The sequence below is a fragment of the Nymphalis io genome, chromosome 11 (genome assembly GCF_905147045.1).
Source record: "Nymphalis io chromosome 11, ilAglIoxx1.1, whole genome shotgun sequence".
NCBI lineage: Eukaryota > Metazoa > Arthropoda > Insecta > Lepidoptera > Nymphalidae > Nymphalis > Nymphalis io.
In genome coordinates this window covers 8185219-8200198 of record NC_065898.1, presented here as the reverse complement: position 1 = coordinate 8200198, position 14980 = coordinate 8185219, and the positions used below count along the sequence as shown (strand labels likewise).

The 14980-nt window shown below is 31.8% G+C and overlaps 2 protein-coding genes across 2 annotated transcripts; one reads left to right on the top strand and one right to left on the bottom strand.

The window, feature by feature from the left end:
* The first annotated feature begins 2116 nt into the window (after window positions 1-2116).
* On the top strand, window positions 2117-13675 carry LOC126771926 (centrosomal protein of 162 kDa). The gene is made up of 5 exons (XM_050492098.1): window positions 2117-2552; window positions 8626-9184; window positions 9776-10291; window positions 10375-10589; window positions 13120-13675. The coding sequence occupies exons 1-5, from the start codon at window positions 2166-2168 to the stop codon at window positions 13336-13338; spliced, it is 1896 nt and encodes a 631-aa protein (XP_050348055.1). The 5' UTR covers window positions 2117-2165; the 3' UTR covers window positions 13339-13675.
* Window positions 2559-7492, bottom strand: LOC126771934 (carboxypeptidase B-like). The gene is made up of 9 exons (XM_050492111.1): window positions 7343-7492; window positions 5809-6069; window positions 5344-5535; window positions 4550-4683; window positions 4238-4398; window positions 4032-4163; window positions 3666-3762; window positions 3265-3411; window positions 2559-2935 (listed from the first exon to the last, which is right to left on the bottom strand). The coding sequence occupies exons 1-9, from the start codon at window positions 7431-7433 to the stop codon at window positions 2696-2698; spliced, it is 1455 nt and encodes a 484-aa protein (XP_050348068.1). The 5' UTR covers window positions 7434-7492; the 3' UTR covers window positions 2559-2695.
* Window positions 13676-14980: the final 1305 nt, after the last annotated feature.

The following is a 14980-nucleotide window of genomic DNA, read 5'->3' as shown; positions in this document are numbered from 1 at the left end:
ATATTAACATACTTGAATTTGTTTAGTAAATAAATATAATATTTGCATTACTAGTTATAATTAAAGATTCAAATATCTAGTTGTAATTTTTAGTCAATTATTAATTGCAATAAATTAAAAATAAAATGTTTTATTTGTAAATTATTTTAATTCGTTAGCTTATAACATGATACGATGCTAAGGCGCACCTACACAGTGACATTTGCAAATAGCACGAGACCAGCATTACTATAGTTTTACTAATGGTTTTTATTGCAAAGAAATTATGAACATATTATAAATGTGTATAATAGTCCAAATTATTCAGTAATCTAATACAATTTAAATATTAATATAACAATGTTTAGATAATCAAGCGATTACCGAAGTAATAGTACGTTATTTTTTTCAGTAGATAGAATTAACTTACCATTAACTTAATAGGAACTTATGATTGTTGATAGTTGAATTTGTTTAATCTATGGAAATATTTCCAATGTAATTTCAAATCAAATTTTAATTTAATGTTTTCATAAGATTATGCCTGCAGCGGAGAATTCAACTTTTAAATTGTATGCTTTTCTTTTATTTTCCCAAGTCTGCATAGGGTATTTATACAATCATTAATGAACGCAAGATTATTAGCGACTCATACGTAGACAGAGAAACTAATAGTCGTAATGACGAGTTCCTTCTCACTTACACAAGGAAGAAAACAAAAATTACGTTACTAGTATAGTATTAGTTAGCTACTTAAGTAGCGAAACAAAGTTGACAGTTGGTTCGTTCATTGTGTTTTTTGTTCAATTTTCGCTTATTTTTATGTTAGAAAACGATTCTAATTCAGTGAAAAGGCCGTGAAACAATTCCTATGTAATATTGAAGGTTATACAATGGTGCATTGTCGTATTATTTCATGTTAAAGCGATATCAAGAAGAAAATTGTCGGCGTGTGTTTTCACGCGTAAGTACGACTATTTTGTCCCTAAATATAGTTTCTCAGTGATGTTTATTTATGCCATAGCATGACGGAACCTTCTATTGCATTAAAATCCTAAAGATAATAGGATTTTCCATCATTCATAACCTATAATTATTTATCATGAAAGTGCTGCCAGCGTCAGCTAAAAAATGTCCCGATTTTCGATAAAAAATGTCAATTCGTTGACAATGTAAACAAATAAATACGGAGTCCAATAATAACCTACAGTGCTTCGTTATATGTAAATATGTTATTTTAATTTATTCGTTCTCCTATTTATAATTTCCTAATGACAATATTATTTAACATTCTTCATGAATTTATAATATAATTATATTTAAGAGCCAAGAGGTTAACATAGAAATATATGTGGCAATCGTTCTTTATTAATAATTTAATTATGTGTTTTAGATTTCAACATCTGAGGAGAATGCTAATCCAGTACCATATAAAGATGCTGAAGTACTATTGATAACGGAAACAAGAACAAACAATGCAACGGTTTTTGGGTGTAGTTGGAAGACAAAAAAATGTTTTAATAAAAAATTTTATAATAAATATTAAAAAGTAAAACGTAATAATCTTAATTTGTTTTAATTATGAATCTGAAACTTTTTATCTCCCAAAACAGGGAATGCAGTTACTATGGCAGCATTATAGGGTCAGAGATAGTTTGTCAATGTGTGCGACATTGACAAACTATCTCTGACCAATCGCGGTTTCACGGCCCCTTGGTCTATTTGTTTCTCTGTCTACGGACTCATAGTAAAATATTAAAAAACGTACGAATTGGGACTTATTTTACATGAAAAATATAAAAATTCTTTATTTTTGAAAGTCAAACGTTTAAATATAATGTATTTATAATGATGCTTAAATCTTCATCTTTATAGACTGTTTTTTATTCTAAAAACTCATTTAATTTTTTTTTCTTTGTTAAGTGCCGTGAATTTTTTTATAACATTTGTAAATAAATATGCAAGATACACTTAATATAAGTGATTTAATATATATCTGTGTGTGACATTGACATAGATTTAAACTTGAAAGCGAAAGTTTGAATAATGCATCCAGGTTGCTTAGCAACGAACCATTTTGATTGAATAATAACAACTAAAATTATATTTAATAATATAAAAGTCAATCGATAATAAGTTGAATTGAACAGTTTGCAACTAATTTACTTTAATAAGATTAAAATATAATGGCAGAATCAGATATGTTTACTCATGAATTGATTTGTAACGATAACAGTACAAAGGAGTTTTTGCTTCATGAGAAAACTTGCGAAGCATATAAGGATAGTGACGATGAGATTAAAATGATATTTAAAGAAATTAAAAAACTCTCGGTTTCTAAAAATAAGGATACAGAAATCGGCGAAGATGTTGAGGATGTGGACTTAATTTTAAAAAGGGCAGAGGATATTGCCCATGAGACTGAAAATATTTTAAAAAGTAGCCCTGTAGCGACGGTGGTGAATGGCATTCGTCCTTATATCGATTCCGGTAACATACCACAAATAAAAGTTACCAAGCCTAGTGATAAAGAAATCCGCATAGGAGAGTATAAAACACTTTTTAATGAAAAGGTGAGATTATCAAAAATTCTATATTTAAAACTTAAGTACATTTTATTTAATTTAATTATAAATTAAGGTTTTAAAATTTGTTATCAAACATGATATCACAACTTATTTTAAAATAAATACATAAATAGGATTAATCCTAATATTTAGAGCTTATGAATTTGATTGGCAAGCACTCTTACTCCAGCTAGGGATTCTCGGGCAACAGGTTCAATAAAGGATGTAGGTAAGATGAAACCATATCGGCCTGTGTCACTCAGTTCAATTGTAAAAGCATATTTTATTCCTTGAGCTTTAGCCCAATCATCTGAGCCCCCGGATGCAGGATATAGAAGTCCACTGGATGACCCTACTGAATATTTTGAACCTCCTGTATTTTCAATAGCCTGTGAAACAGTAAATCATGACTTAAATAAGCTTTAAATTAATCCATACCAGCTAATCGTCCTGGCTTCGCGCGGGTAAATAAATGTGTGCACAGAAATGTTAATATCAAACATATAACTCTAATGGTTTATGGCACTTGTCAGTAAAGCTTCCAGATGACAAGATTTTTTGCAACATTTTCAAGATTTATACTCATATATTTTAGCTAAGTCTCAGTTGTTAGACAGACAAACAAACTCGTAATAAAAATAGTCATCATTGTCATAACTTTAAGAAAAATGTCACATATTAGTAAGTAAACATACTTTGTGTTAATTTTTTTACTTACTGAGGCTATGCTTTTTCCCACAATATCCAAGTCTTTGTGATCTGGGGGGACAGCATTGTCATAGCCCCATGGATAAAGTAGGTATTGCCCGTAGCTGTGGTATGTCAAATATGCTGAGAAATTAGCGGCACTGTTTTTGATGAATTCCTGAAAAAATATTATTATTTATTTGTTGTTTGTTATTGTATAGTATATTGTTGCATTGTAAGTTCTCAGAATGATATTCTTCATATTTTCAATAGTACTTTTTTGTATTCTTGGTTATCAAAATAACAAATATACTTTCAAAGTGATTCATATATATAATCCATTTGCATTTGTTTTTCTTTTCATATTTTTTCCTAAGTATGTTGCACATTCACATAGTTAACAATAAATTTAAGATTATCTTTAACACTTACTGAGACAGCCTTTGATTCAGGTTCTGAGAAAGCTCTGACACCCCTATAAATGTCACTGCAAGGATTACTAGATGCCCCTTTTCCGCCCCAGCGATAACTAGAAATCAACAATTTATTATAAAAAGTCATGTAATTATTTTAATCTAGAAATTATACTCATTGTGTATTTCTCCTCATATATGGTTTAAAAAAATCAGTTCTATGTAGGATGATACATAATTCTTATTTGAAGGCAAAAGAAAATAAAAAAAGATAACTATCATGCTCTATATTGATTTTTGGGTATTTAATTAGGGAGGGGGGAACGTAATGTAACTTGAATTTCGAATATTACAATTGACAATAAAAAAATGATTAATATTTTACCCGAAGTTTCTGTTGAGATCGGCGCCGACACATCCCCTTGTTCCAATAGTTGGTTTTCTATTTTTCCGCCATAAGCGATCTTTAACATGCGTGTATTCATATCCATCGGGGTTGACAACCGGAAGGATATACCTGAATATTAATAATTGTTAGAAATATACGAATTCAATGTATTTTTTGTATATGTATTCAAGCTAACAGATTACCAATCAATGTTCCTAATGTCATCAGACTCTTCATCAAAGTTCTCAGCAATTTGATTAATTAAATACGTAACGGTAGCTGGACTTATCCATTCACGCGCATGAATTCCTCCATCAATGAACACCGCCTTATTTGTCGGTTTCCCATCAGATATACGTAACACCTGAAAAAAGGAGGCAGAGGTAAAATACTTGTATAATAATTGTTGGCAACTTGGCAAACATGTTTGCCCATATTTAGTTATGAGCACAGGTTTTCTTACTTCAATTATGTACTTATTCGATTTACATAAAATTTTAGGCTATTACACAAACCTTGAGATCTCTTCCTTCATAAGACTTGCCGATAGTATTAACGCTGATAATTTTTGGGTATGTTTTGGCTAGGTAGTCCATAAAACCATGAATATCTTCGAGTCTATGATATTGTTTCCACGTCATACGATGACCTGATAAAAAGTAATTTGTTATGAAATATATATAGACAGTATTTGATGTGAGGAAAAAAGAAGAAGTCTTTAAAATGTTTTCCTTATTATAAGGAAAATATTTTAAATAGACATTTTTGAAACGCGTTTAGTAAATATTTATAGTATTACACTGACATTATTTAGTACTTATTAAATTAGTTTGATGATTACATTACGCTTTAAAACATTGAGGTTTAGTTTAGTATAATTCACATTACGGCCAATGTACTATTTTATGAATCACGAATATTTTGCACCATTTATTACACAAACTATACGAATAAGAACGTTAGTCACACAATAATCGCAGTTCGTATTGAAGAAAACGTATGGCGAATCCTTTACCAAAAAGAGGACAACAAATATTGAAAACCCCAACACAAGTTAAAACATAAACGTGCAATTTAGCTAATGCCTAAACAACAACGAACCCCAATTCGCATACGGCCAATACTCCATGGGCATTTTTACAGAATTGTAACCCATGTAGGCACTTATCAAACCTAAACGTCGCTGGCTGGCCCTGTAACGCCAAAAATTGTAAGCTCTCGCTGTAACAAAATTACATCAACCCTTGGAATATTGTTGTCGGTTCTATGCGCAAGGATATTCAATGAATACTTAAGTCAAATCACAAACCTCGCCTGTCCTGAAGCTCGATTTCATTCTCATCGAGTGGTGGATTTTCCTCGTTAATTCTTTTTTGCAAGTCGTCAATTATAACGTCAAATGTTATGTTTTCTCTTTTCATTACTTTTGTCACATTTTGTACTGCATGTGGTTTTACTAATACATCCAAGTATGTCTGGTTACCGGACCAAGTAGATATAACTGCCGAAAAATCATTATTTTTTTTTAAATTTTGAATGTGCGATTTATTGAAAAAATAACAAAAGTCAATAAAGAAAGATTTAAACGAATTTAAACAAAATACCCAATAATATTAAAACGAGTTTTTCGTTTAAAGTATAGCCTCTAAATTTAAAAAAAGCATAATTAAGTACGTGCACATTTTTATATTTTTTTGAGTTCAAGAAAATCAAAGAAGTTAGTTTTTCCATTGTAATCTTTATGATTTAGAATGAAATATAAAACTTTGCTCACGGTTTCTCCGACGCAGTCTTCCTAGAATTGCTCGAACACCAGTTTTCTCCGTAGAAACTTTCCATACCTGTGCGCCCGAATAGTCTACTTTAGTATCGGCAACCTCAGCCGCTTTCGCAAGTATTGCAATTTCTTCTTCGATTTCATCTCCAAATTCAACTGGAGTTTCTTTAAAATCAGTATTTGATGGTACTTCTGTTGTGATCTCTGAAATTTCTGGCTCATCTTGTGGCTGTTTCACTGAACCACGCTTCGGCCAATCTAAAATTAAATTATTTAGGCTTATATTTTTACACTACACATGTTAATATAAATGTATAATAGCAGATGCCATAATATTCGATTATATTTTACCTCTTCTATGTTGGTACAGCCTTGTAATAAAAGTGAGTAATTATCATTAATATTGTTATCCATGATCCTACTGGTGCGTTATTCTTTGTTTATTTGTGTAAGAGGATGTGCACACTGAATTCTGAATACATAAATTTAAACGATAGCAATCTAACTATTGTTTTACACAATTCATTACAATTGTGTGCAAAAGTAAAAAAAAAACTGCAAACTATATTATTTTAATTCATAATGTACATTATGAATTCCAGTTAATTGAAATAGTTCTTATCAAAATAGAAATGCATAGAAATTTAAAAAATTCAGAGGTCGTCACTTCTTGGTTGATTTATAGCCGACAATTACTTCGCTTGGTATTATGGTTACAATCAAACATCAAATGACGCATTTTAAAAAAGGACTACGTTGATTAGAATGCTGTCCCTGTTTATCGTTGACACGTTAATTTTACTTTCTCTGCTTGAGCCTTGTTTTCATTGCTACATATTTATTGTTGGAACAAGTAGCTCATTTAAAATAACGGCTTAAATATTATTTCTTATACAAAAATGTCTATTAATTTTTTAACATAATGTACGTTATGAAAAAGTAATACATAGTAGGTATCTTACATATATACAGATTCGTAGTCCTTAATATTTTTTTTTTTAATAATGGTTGAATTCCAGTTTGAAATAATTATTGTTAATATTATTTTTAATTTAAAATTTATTAAATAATAATGACGAATAGTCCTTTATAAATGATCATTGATTGTTATTTTATTGTGTTTCTCGATTTGTGTAGCGCTTTTCCGCAAGTCTAAATCTATGATTTTGCTCACGCAGTGTCGAAGGTGACCATATATCCTGTATCCAAATTTTCTTTTGTGTCGTTATACGATCTATGAGTGCGGAAAAAGTCTAATGATCTCACCTCTTAATTTTTTTAAATCAACAAATATTTACCTACTCATTATTATAATATATTTTGATATAATTTTATAATGAGAATTAAATTAAAGACAATATTAAATAATATTCTATGTTATCAATAATATATAATAGTGTCTACTTATAATAACCGCAAATGTAACAAACTTTTAGTACCATATACAGTGGTTTAATTTTTCTTGAAAAATAATAAAGAAAAAGGCCTAATAAATATAAGAAATAGATAAATTTATAAATAAATACATTACCTTTTCCCGGTTCAAGATCATTTATAAGTGGTGTGCAGAACGTCAGTGTGGTGACCGCTAGGAGCGCGACCGTCCACAACCACATCTTCATGGTTACTGATGTCGACCGTTACTGACCCACGCATAAAACAAACCGCATCTATGCACTTCACGATCTGTTCACGGCTCCAAGCCTTTTAAAAGCTCCTACGTATTTACACAATGGTAAATAATTTAATTGATTCATGCAAAATATCAAAATTATTTAAAATATTAAAACAAACACGACCATTCTTATGGTTTTGAGTTTTTTTTTTAATAAAAACTAAAGTCTATTTATTGCTACTACCTTGCTCGTATACGTCACAGATTTTTAATACTTCTTCTCACCAGACCTTTGATATTTAAAGTCATTTTCCATAGGTCATGCTTAGGTAAAACCCTGAGTGAAAACAATTTAATTTGAAGAGCATACGAGTTCTGATCCAATGTATTTTTGATGAGTCAGTGATTTGCGGTATTTAGCTTCTATCAGTGTTTATATGTTGCGAATATTGTAAATAGAGAGAATAACTACCCAAACAAGTTGCGATTTATAAATGAATCTATTAAGTAACAGATTAGGGTCAGAGAATGGTGTCCAGTTTATATTTGAATAGGTAAAATCACCACGGCAGTTATATTTGTTTTGGAACCAGTATGACAACCTGCTTGTAGCAGAGGCGCCATGCCCGGTCATTGCCTCTAAGTTGCAGTTATTTAATAATAACGACAAACTGTGTTTACTGTAAACATGTTTTCTTCGCTTAGTACCTTTTATAGCGATTAGTTTCGATTCGATTCAAGAAAGCTTCATTTACAGTTACTCTAATTGTGAAGTATTTAATGTCTGGTCATTTCGATTTGCTACTTGAAGTCATTGACATTTACAAGAGTTCAACAGGAGTTATTGTCACGTATTATACGGTAACATGCCTGTTAATGTCCCACTGCTGGGCTAAGGCCTCCTTTCCCTTTTCGAGAAGAAGGTTTAGAGCTTATTCCACCACGCTGCTCCTATGCGGGTTGGCAGAATACACATGTGACATAATGTCAATGAAATTAGACACATGTAGGTTTCCTCACGATGTTTTCCTTCACCGTCAAGCACAAGATGATAATCACAAATTAAGCACATGAAAATTCAGTGGTGCTTGCCCGGGTTTGAACCCACGATCATCGGTTAAGATTCATGCGTTCTAACCACTAGGACATCTCGGTTTTTTTATTATAACTATATGTTTATCTTAATTATAACTTTGTAGAATAACCAAAATACAAAACAGGGGAGTAAAGAGGTAAACGAAATTCGACGTAAACCAAAGCTAAGACCTTTCTCTGCTGGCGTCATCGATACGAAGAAAAAAGAGGCCGCGAAAGTAGCGAAATTTACATCAAACACACCGAAAAAAATTACGAATTGTAAACACGAGTCCTTAGTAGAAGAATTAAAGGACACGAATGAAAGAATAAAAAGTTTAGAGTTGCTTAATGTTCAATTAACAGACGACAATAAAATATTACGTAAAAAATTAGACCAGGTAAATGAAGAAAAATATGTAGCCTCATTAAAAGTTACTGAATGTGAGAAATTTGTTCATCGATTGTCAAAAGAATATGAAAATAGAAATTCGGAACTTCAAACTTCTAAGCGAAATGAGACAAATTTAATGAATGAATTGAATAAAGAAAGAAATGAAAGAAAAAATATAGCAATACAGCGTGATAAGGATGCAGTTGTTATTCAAGATCTGCAAAGACAAGTGAAGGAGATGGAAATGATACTGAAAAGAAAACATCCCGATTCAGTATCGGCTTTGATAGGTAGAATTTTAACTGTCAATTTTATTATTATTTTTTATAGTATAGGTTGGTGGACGTGCATATGGGCTACCTGATGGTGAGTGGGCACCAACACCCATAGACAATGGCATTGTAAGAAATGTTAACCATCGCTTACATCGCCAATGTGCCACTAACCTTGGGAACTAAGATGTTATGTCCCTTGCGCTTGTAATTACACTAGCTCACTCACCCTTCAAACCGGAACACAACAATAACAAGTACTACTGTTTTGCGGTTGAATATCTAGTGGTACCTACCCGACGAGTTTGCACAAAGCTCTACCACCAGTACAGTAGTCGTAGATGTAAATTGAGAGTAAAAGAAATTGTTGATGCTAATTGCTAAACGAGTACACATTTTTTTTCATTAACACTTTTCATTTCCTTTTTAACACAATATTTAAGGAGCATAAACATATGTTCACATTATATATTATGAGTCGATTTAGTCGGTCCGCTGATTATCATAGGTTAAATCATTATTTTAAAGAGTTGATCGCTTGAACAGTGACTTTTTTTGTTTTAATCGTTTTTTAAAAGATAGTTAATACATTTTAATTAATTTACTTAGTCGCTTCAAAAACATCGTCAATTGAAGACAATAAGAAGAAATTATTAGAAGAACGTATTTCAAGGTTAGAACAGGAACTTAAAGACAAGGAGAATCATTTTCAGAGCATACTGTTAACTTTACAAGAAAAATTTGGCGATATGAAGCAAAAGTATGAAAAACATATAATCGACGTAGAACGTCAGTTGATGGAAGATCGTAAATTAAATAATGATTTAAAGATAAAAATAAATAAAGGTAATTCAATTGATGCGTCCGTTCAAACAATCCCACGATATCAACACACTGTATCCACGCAAACATTCATTAAAACCGATCGAGCTACTTCAGCGGTGAGTCGATTGACACAAAATTCCGCATTGATATTTAATAAATTAAAAGAGGATAGCTATTTGGTAGCAACAATAAAAGGACTACAAGCTGAACTAACTGTCAAACAACGTACTATTTCTAAGATCAATCGAGAAACAGAAGAGCTTAAGAAGAATTTACGGAATTCACAAAAGGAAAAGGAAGGTGGATAATTTACCTGTTAATCTTTATTTTCTTTAAATTTTATTATTGTTTGTTACATTTAATTTTAAATATATTTGTTTCAGTTTTAATGAACTTGAATCCCCAAAAGAAAATAGTTTGTAAGCCAGCGAAGTCAGCTGAAAATATATTGGCAAGAGTGAATAGTGAAATGGAAGCGGAGTTAAGTGAGATTAGGAAGCAGAAAGAAAACCTTATGCAAGAAAGGGCAGGATTATTTGCATCGCTTAAACGCTCAAACGAAGATTTGATATTGCTTAAAAAGAAAAGGATTCAAGATGTAAGTTATCGTTATGGATTAATTATAACAAAACCTAATTATTGTTTTTGTCGTATTTTATTCGTTCAGAAACTTTTTATTTGAACTTTTTTTTGACGAATTTGTTCAGTAGGTATAGTTGTCGGTCACAAGAGTATTATTCGCAGGGCTGGGTAAAATACATATTTTAGGTAGCAGATTGTGAATGTCCCACGGCTGGGCTAAGGCTTCCTCTCCCTTTTTGAGGAGAAGGTTTGGAGCTTATTTCATCACGGGGCTCCAATGCGGATTGGTGGAATACACCTGTGGCAGAATTTCAGTGAAATTAGACACATGCAGGTTTCCCCACGATGTTTTCCTTCACCGTAACGCACGAGATGAAATATAATCACAAATTAAGCACATGAAAATTCAGTTGTGTTTACTCGGGTTTGAACCCACGATCATCGGTTAAGATTGTGTTCTTACCACTGGGCCATCTCGGCTGCTAAAAATACATATGCTTTAATTAAAATAAAAAGTAATAAAATACAGCATTTCAAATATATTTATTTAAAATATAAATTACAAAATACATTTAGAACTATTTGATTGCAGTAAATTGTCGTTAGTGCGAGTGTTCTAAGAACTAAATACCTTATACGCTTGAAGATATTACATAAAATACTACATACAAGAGCTCTGTATCGAAATTGTCATTTTTAAAACTTAAACAAAAGATTGCGAGTATTTGAAATACAAGTACTAAATATATTTTTGTATTTCAATTACAAGTAATTCAAATATATGCTCCAGCCAATTATTGGACAGTTGTTTACAAAATAAATAAATAACCATAATCCTACACGCTAGGCATAAACTAGTCGCATATTAATACATACGTTTTCTTGTTTCACAGGAAATGTTTTTTTTTTCTAGTATATAGATAATTTATACATACATAATGAAAAAATAAAGAAATGGTAAAAAATATATATATATTAAGTTATTAGTTATATTCAATTACTGTATTAGCGTAAATAAAATTAACTTAGATACAACCCACTCATCAGATATTCTACCGCAAAACAGCAGTACTTGGTATTGTTGTGTACGGGTTTGAAGGGAAAGTGAGCCAGATTGGTGGCGCATTGGCGATGTAAGCGATGGTTAGCATTTTTTACAATGCCAATGTCTATGGGCGGTGGTGACCACTTACCATCAGGTAGCCTATATGCTCGTACGCCTACCTATACTATATAAAAAAAATTAAAATACTTTTAAAGATTTTTTTTTTTTTATTAAATTGTAATAACATGGAATTTGTTATAATTTTATTTACTATTGTCCTTATTCATTCCTATATTTACGTAAAGTGTATGACGTGTAATATACAATAATTAAAATCGTCTTTGACGTGTTATATTGCAGCATTTGTTGTGAGCGCAATTCGTAGTAACTCTTACCGTTTTTTATTACCGTTTGTATTCGTAGTAATAGGGTTACCATAGTTTTCTGGAGATTTATCTCAATTTTATTTTATTGTTTAGTTAGGCACACTGACGAGCGGGCCACCTGATATTAAGTCGCTTAGCCCATAGACAGTTGTAAGAACTATTAGTAATCCTTTAACGCCGATGTTGCATGTAGACAACACAACACTTATTCACCCTTCAAACCGGAACACAACAATACTAAGCATTGTTGTTTGGTGGTATTTTCTTTGAGTTGGTGGTATCTACACAGATGAGCTTGTGCAAGGCACAACCACCGAGAAATGTCTATACTAACAATAACATTATAAATGCGGAAGTAACTCTGTCGTCTGTCTGTTACGCTTTTACGTATAAATTGATTATTGAATTGATGAAATTTGATATAAAACAAGCTCGGATCCTAAAAAGGGACATTTTTTTTCTATATTTAACACCTCCCGTAAATTAATACATTATTTACAAGATATATTCGTGTATATGTTACCGGTCTAACTGGATTTCAGGCCGAAATAGTTCGTCCTAGACCAATCGGCTTATCCTGTCCCTGCCAGGTTTTACTACCGTAGCCTAGGCCTAACTACATTTTTTTTTACTAATTATTTTGTGTCTCGTTGTATTGACATCTGTGTACCCCGCGCGGCGAAATATCATTTTTTAGTTCGGCATTCAGTCAGTTCAGTCATTGGTGGTAGAGCTTTGTGCATGCTCGTCTGGGTAGGTACCACTCACTCATCAGTTATTCTACCGCAAAACAGTAGTACTTGGTATTTTTGTGTTCCGGTTTGAAGGGTGAGTGAGCCAGTGTAATTACAGGCACAAGGGATGTAACATCTTAGTGAGTGAGCCAAATTGGTGGCGCATTGGTGATGTAAGCGATGGTTAACATTTCTTACAATGCCAATGTCTATGGGCGTTGGTGTCCACTTACAATCAGGTGGCCCATATGTTCGTCCGCCTTCGTATTCTATAAAAAAACCTTCACAACCACCATATCGATTTTATTGATAATTGGATGTTTCCTTATTTGGCGTTACTTGTTGTATAAGAATATAAATTTAACTGTTTTGATTTTCCAGCTCCATACTCTTCAATTGGCCCATGAAAAGGAACTGATGCAGATGAATATGCAATTGTATCCGCTACAAGAAGAAATCAAGCTACTCAATCGAACTGTTGAAATTCTTCAGGATCGAGTGAGGGCCGCAGAAGATAAAGTTCTTAGGAATCAAAGTGATATTAAAAACGACCCACAGGCCGGTGGAGATAACCCACTGTGTAAGAATAATAATCGTTGAAAATTTTCCGTGTTGATTTGTGTGCAAAACGAGCGGTATTTTTTTACTTTTCAAAAATTTTCACAAACCGTTAAAATAGATAAAAGCCGATATTTTGTATTATGTTTCACATTACCAGACCTGCCTCGGATTTATGACTAGGCCTATAGGGCCCGACCCAGCCAAAAATAATATACTTTTCCTCTAACCGCTTAGAAATAGGGGAGCCTCAAATGTCTGTCTGTGCCTATGTGCCTTAGATCTCTAAGTCGCCCGGACTTATGAGTGCTTATGAGTGGAATAAGGTATATATACTTTTTTACAAGATTCCTCTTTGGCAGAGTGATTGTATATTATGTTTTGTGGCTTAGCTAAAAGTTTAGCACATATTTTAAGGAATATCGTCCACAAAGTATATATTATTTAAAATAATACTGGGGTATATAAACACAGTTCGAAAATGTCCACTTCAAAATCTGAATCAAAAAGACGAAAACATACGTAGGTACATACCTATATTAATATATATTTTTTTATATGTTATATATTAGTCGGCTATATTATATTTTGGGAAGTCCTTGATTATCTTATTAGGCATCAAACTTTTGAAACTTTTCAAATGACTAATTATGACGTTGTCATAAATTAAAAAACTAAAATAATTTTATAGCAAGTGTCGCTCGGGATGATGTAAAATCTTTTGTGGGTAAAAACGGAATTGATAACACATAAGCGCAAATGTGCGTAACAATAGTAAAGCTTGCATAGTTAATAATATTAAGTCATCAGAATGGTAATTAGTTGATATTAATTAAGCATAATATACAAAATTGTATGAGATATTATGCGAGATCATAAATAAGTAAAAGAAGAAATAGCTATTCATACTTCGCCCGCGTCGCTATGCTTGGTTGCGTCATTCTTAATCAGTACGGTTATTGGTATTAAGAGATAAATATTGTTAAATTTGAATAGAGCTTAAGAAACCAAAGCTTTTTTTTAAACGAGTTGGAGCGGTTGTGCTTGATATATAGATTAAAATAATTTGTCTTAAAACATTATACTGCTATATTGATTGGTGGTAGGCCTTTGCGCAAGTCCATCCGATTGTTATTTTCTGATTTAAATGGTGGGTGTGCCACTGTAATTGAAGGCACAAGGAACATGACGTTTAATTCCCAAGGTTAGTGATGGATTGGCGATGTAAGGAATGTTTAATATTTCTTACAGCGCCGATGTATGGGTGGTGGTTACCACTTACCATTTGGTGGCACCATTTTCGAGTCCTACTATATATTTAAAAAAAAATATCTTTTACATAACAGTTTTAAAGTATAAATTGATGAATGGATTGGTGAATATCGAGATAAATGCTAAAATCCTTTCTATAAGGATTTTCATCGTATTTTATCTAAAGCAGAACTAGTCTGAAATTATGTTGGAATGGATTTAATAGCGTCGTTGTTAATTGTAATGTTAAATTTATTATTTAGCATGTACCTAAAAGTTTTAATTTAAGATTTTCAAAATAATTATTTGTTTATATTTGATAATACTTATTAAGTGTGTAATTATTTCAGTATGAATAATTGAAATTATATTGTTTAGTTTTGTTTAGGATTTTTTATGTTACTGGCAACATTAGTATATGATAAAGTAGCTG

Coding starts and splice junctions, on each gene's coding strand:
- LOC126771926 (XM_050492098.1), top strand. CDS start 2,166: ATGGCAGAATCAGATATGTTTACTCATGAATTGATTTGTAACGATAAC. Junction 2,553..8,625: donor AAACACTTTTTAATGAAAAG/GTGAGATTATCA, acceptor ATAACTTTGTAG/AATAACCAAAATACAAAACA. Junction 10,292..10,374: donor TTCACAAAAGGAAAAGGAAG/GTGGATAATTTA, acceptor TATTTGTTTCAG/TTTTAATGAACTTGAATCCC.
- LOC126771934 (XM_050492111.1), bottom strand. CDS start 7,433: ATGAAGATGTGGTTGTGGACGGTCGCGCTCCTAGCGGTCACCACACTG. Junction 5,536..5,808: donor AAGACTGCGTCGGAGAAACC/GTGAGCAAAGTT, acceptor ATTTTTCGGCAG/TTATATCTACTTGGTCCGGT. Junction 3,412..3,665: donor CTGAATCAAAGGCTGTCTCA/GTAAGTGTTAAA, acceptor ATATTTTTTCAG/GAATTCATCAAAAACAGTGC.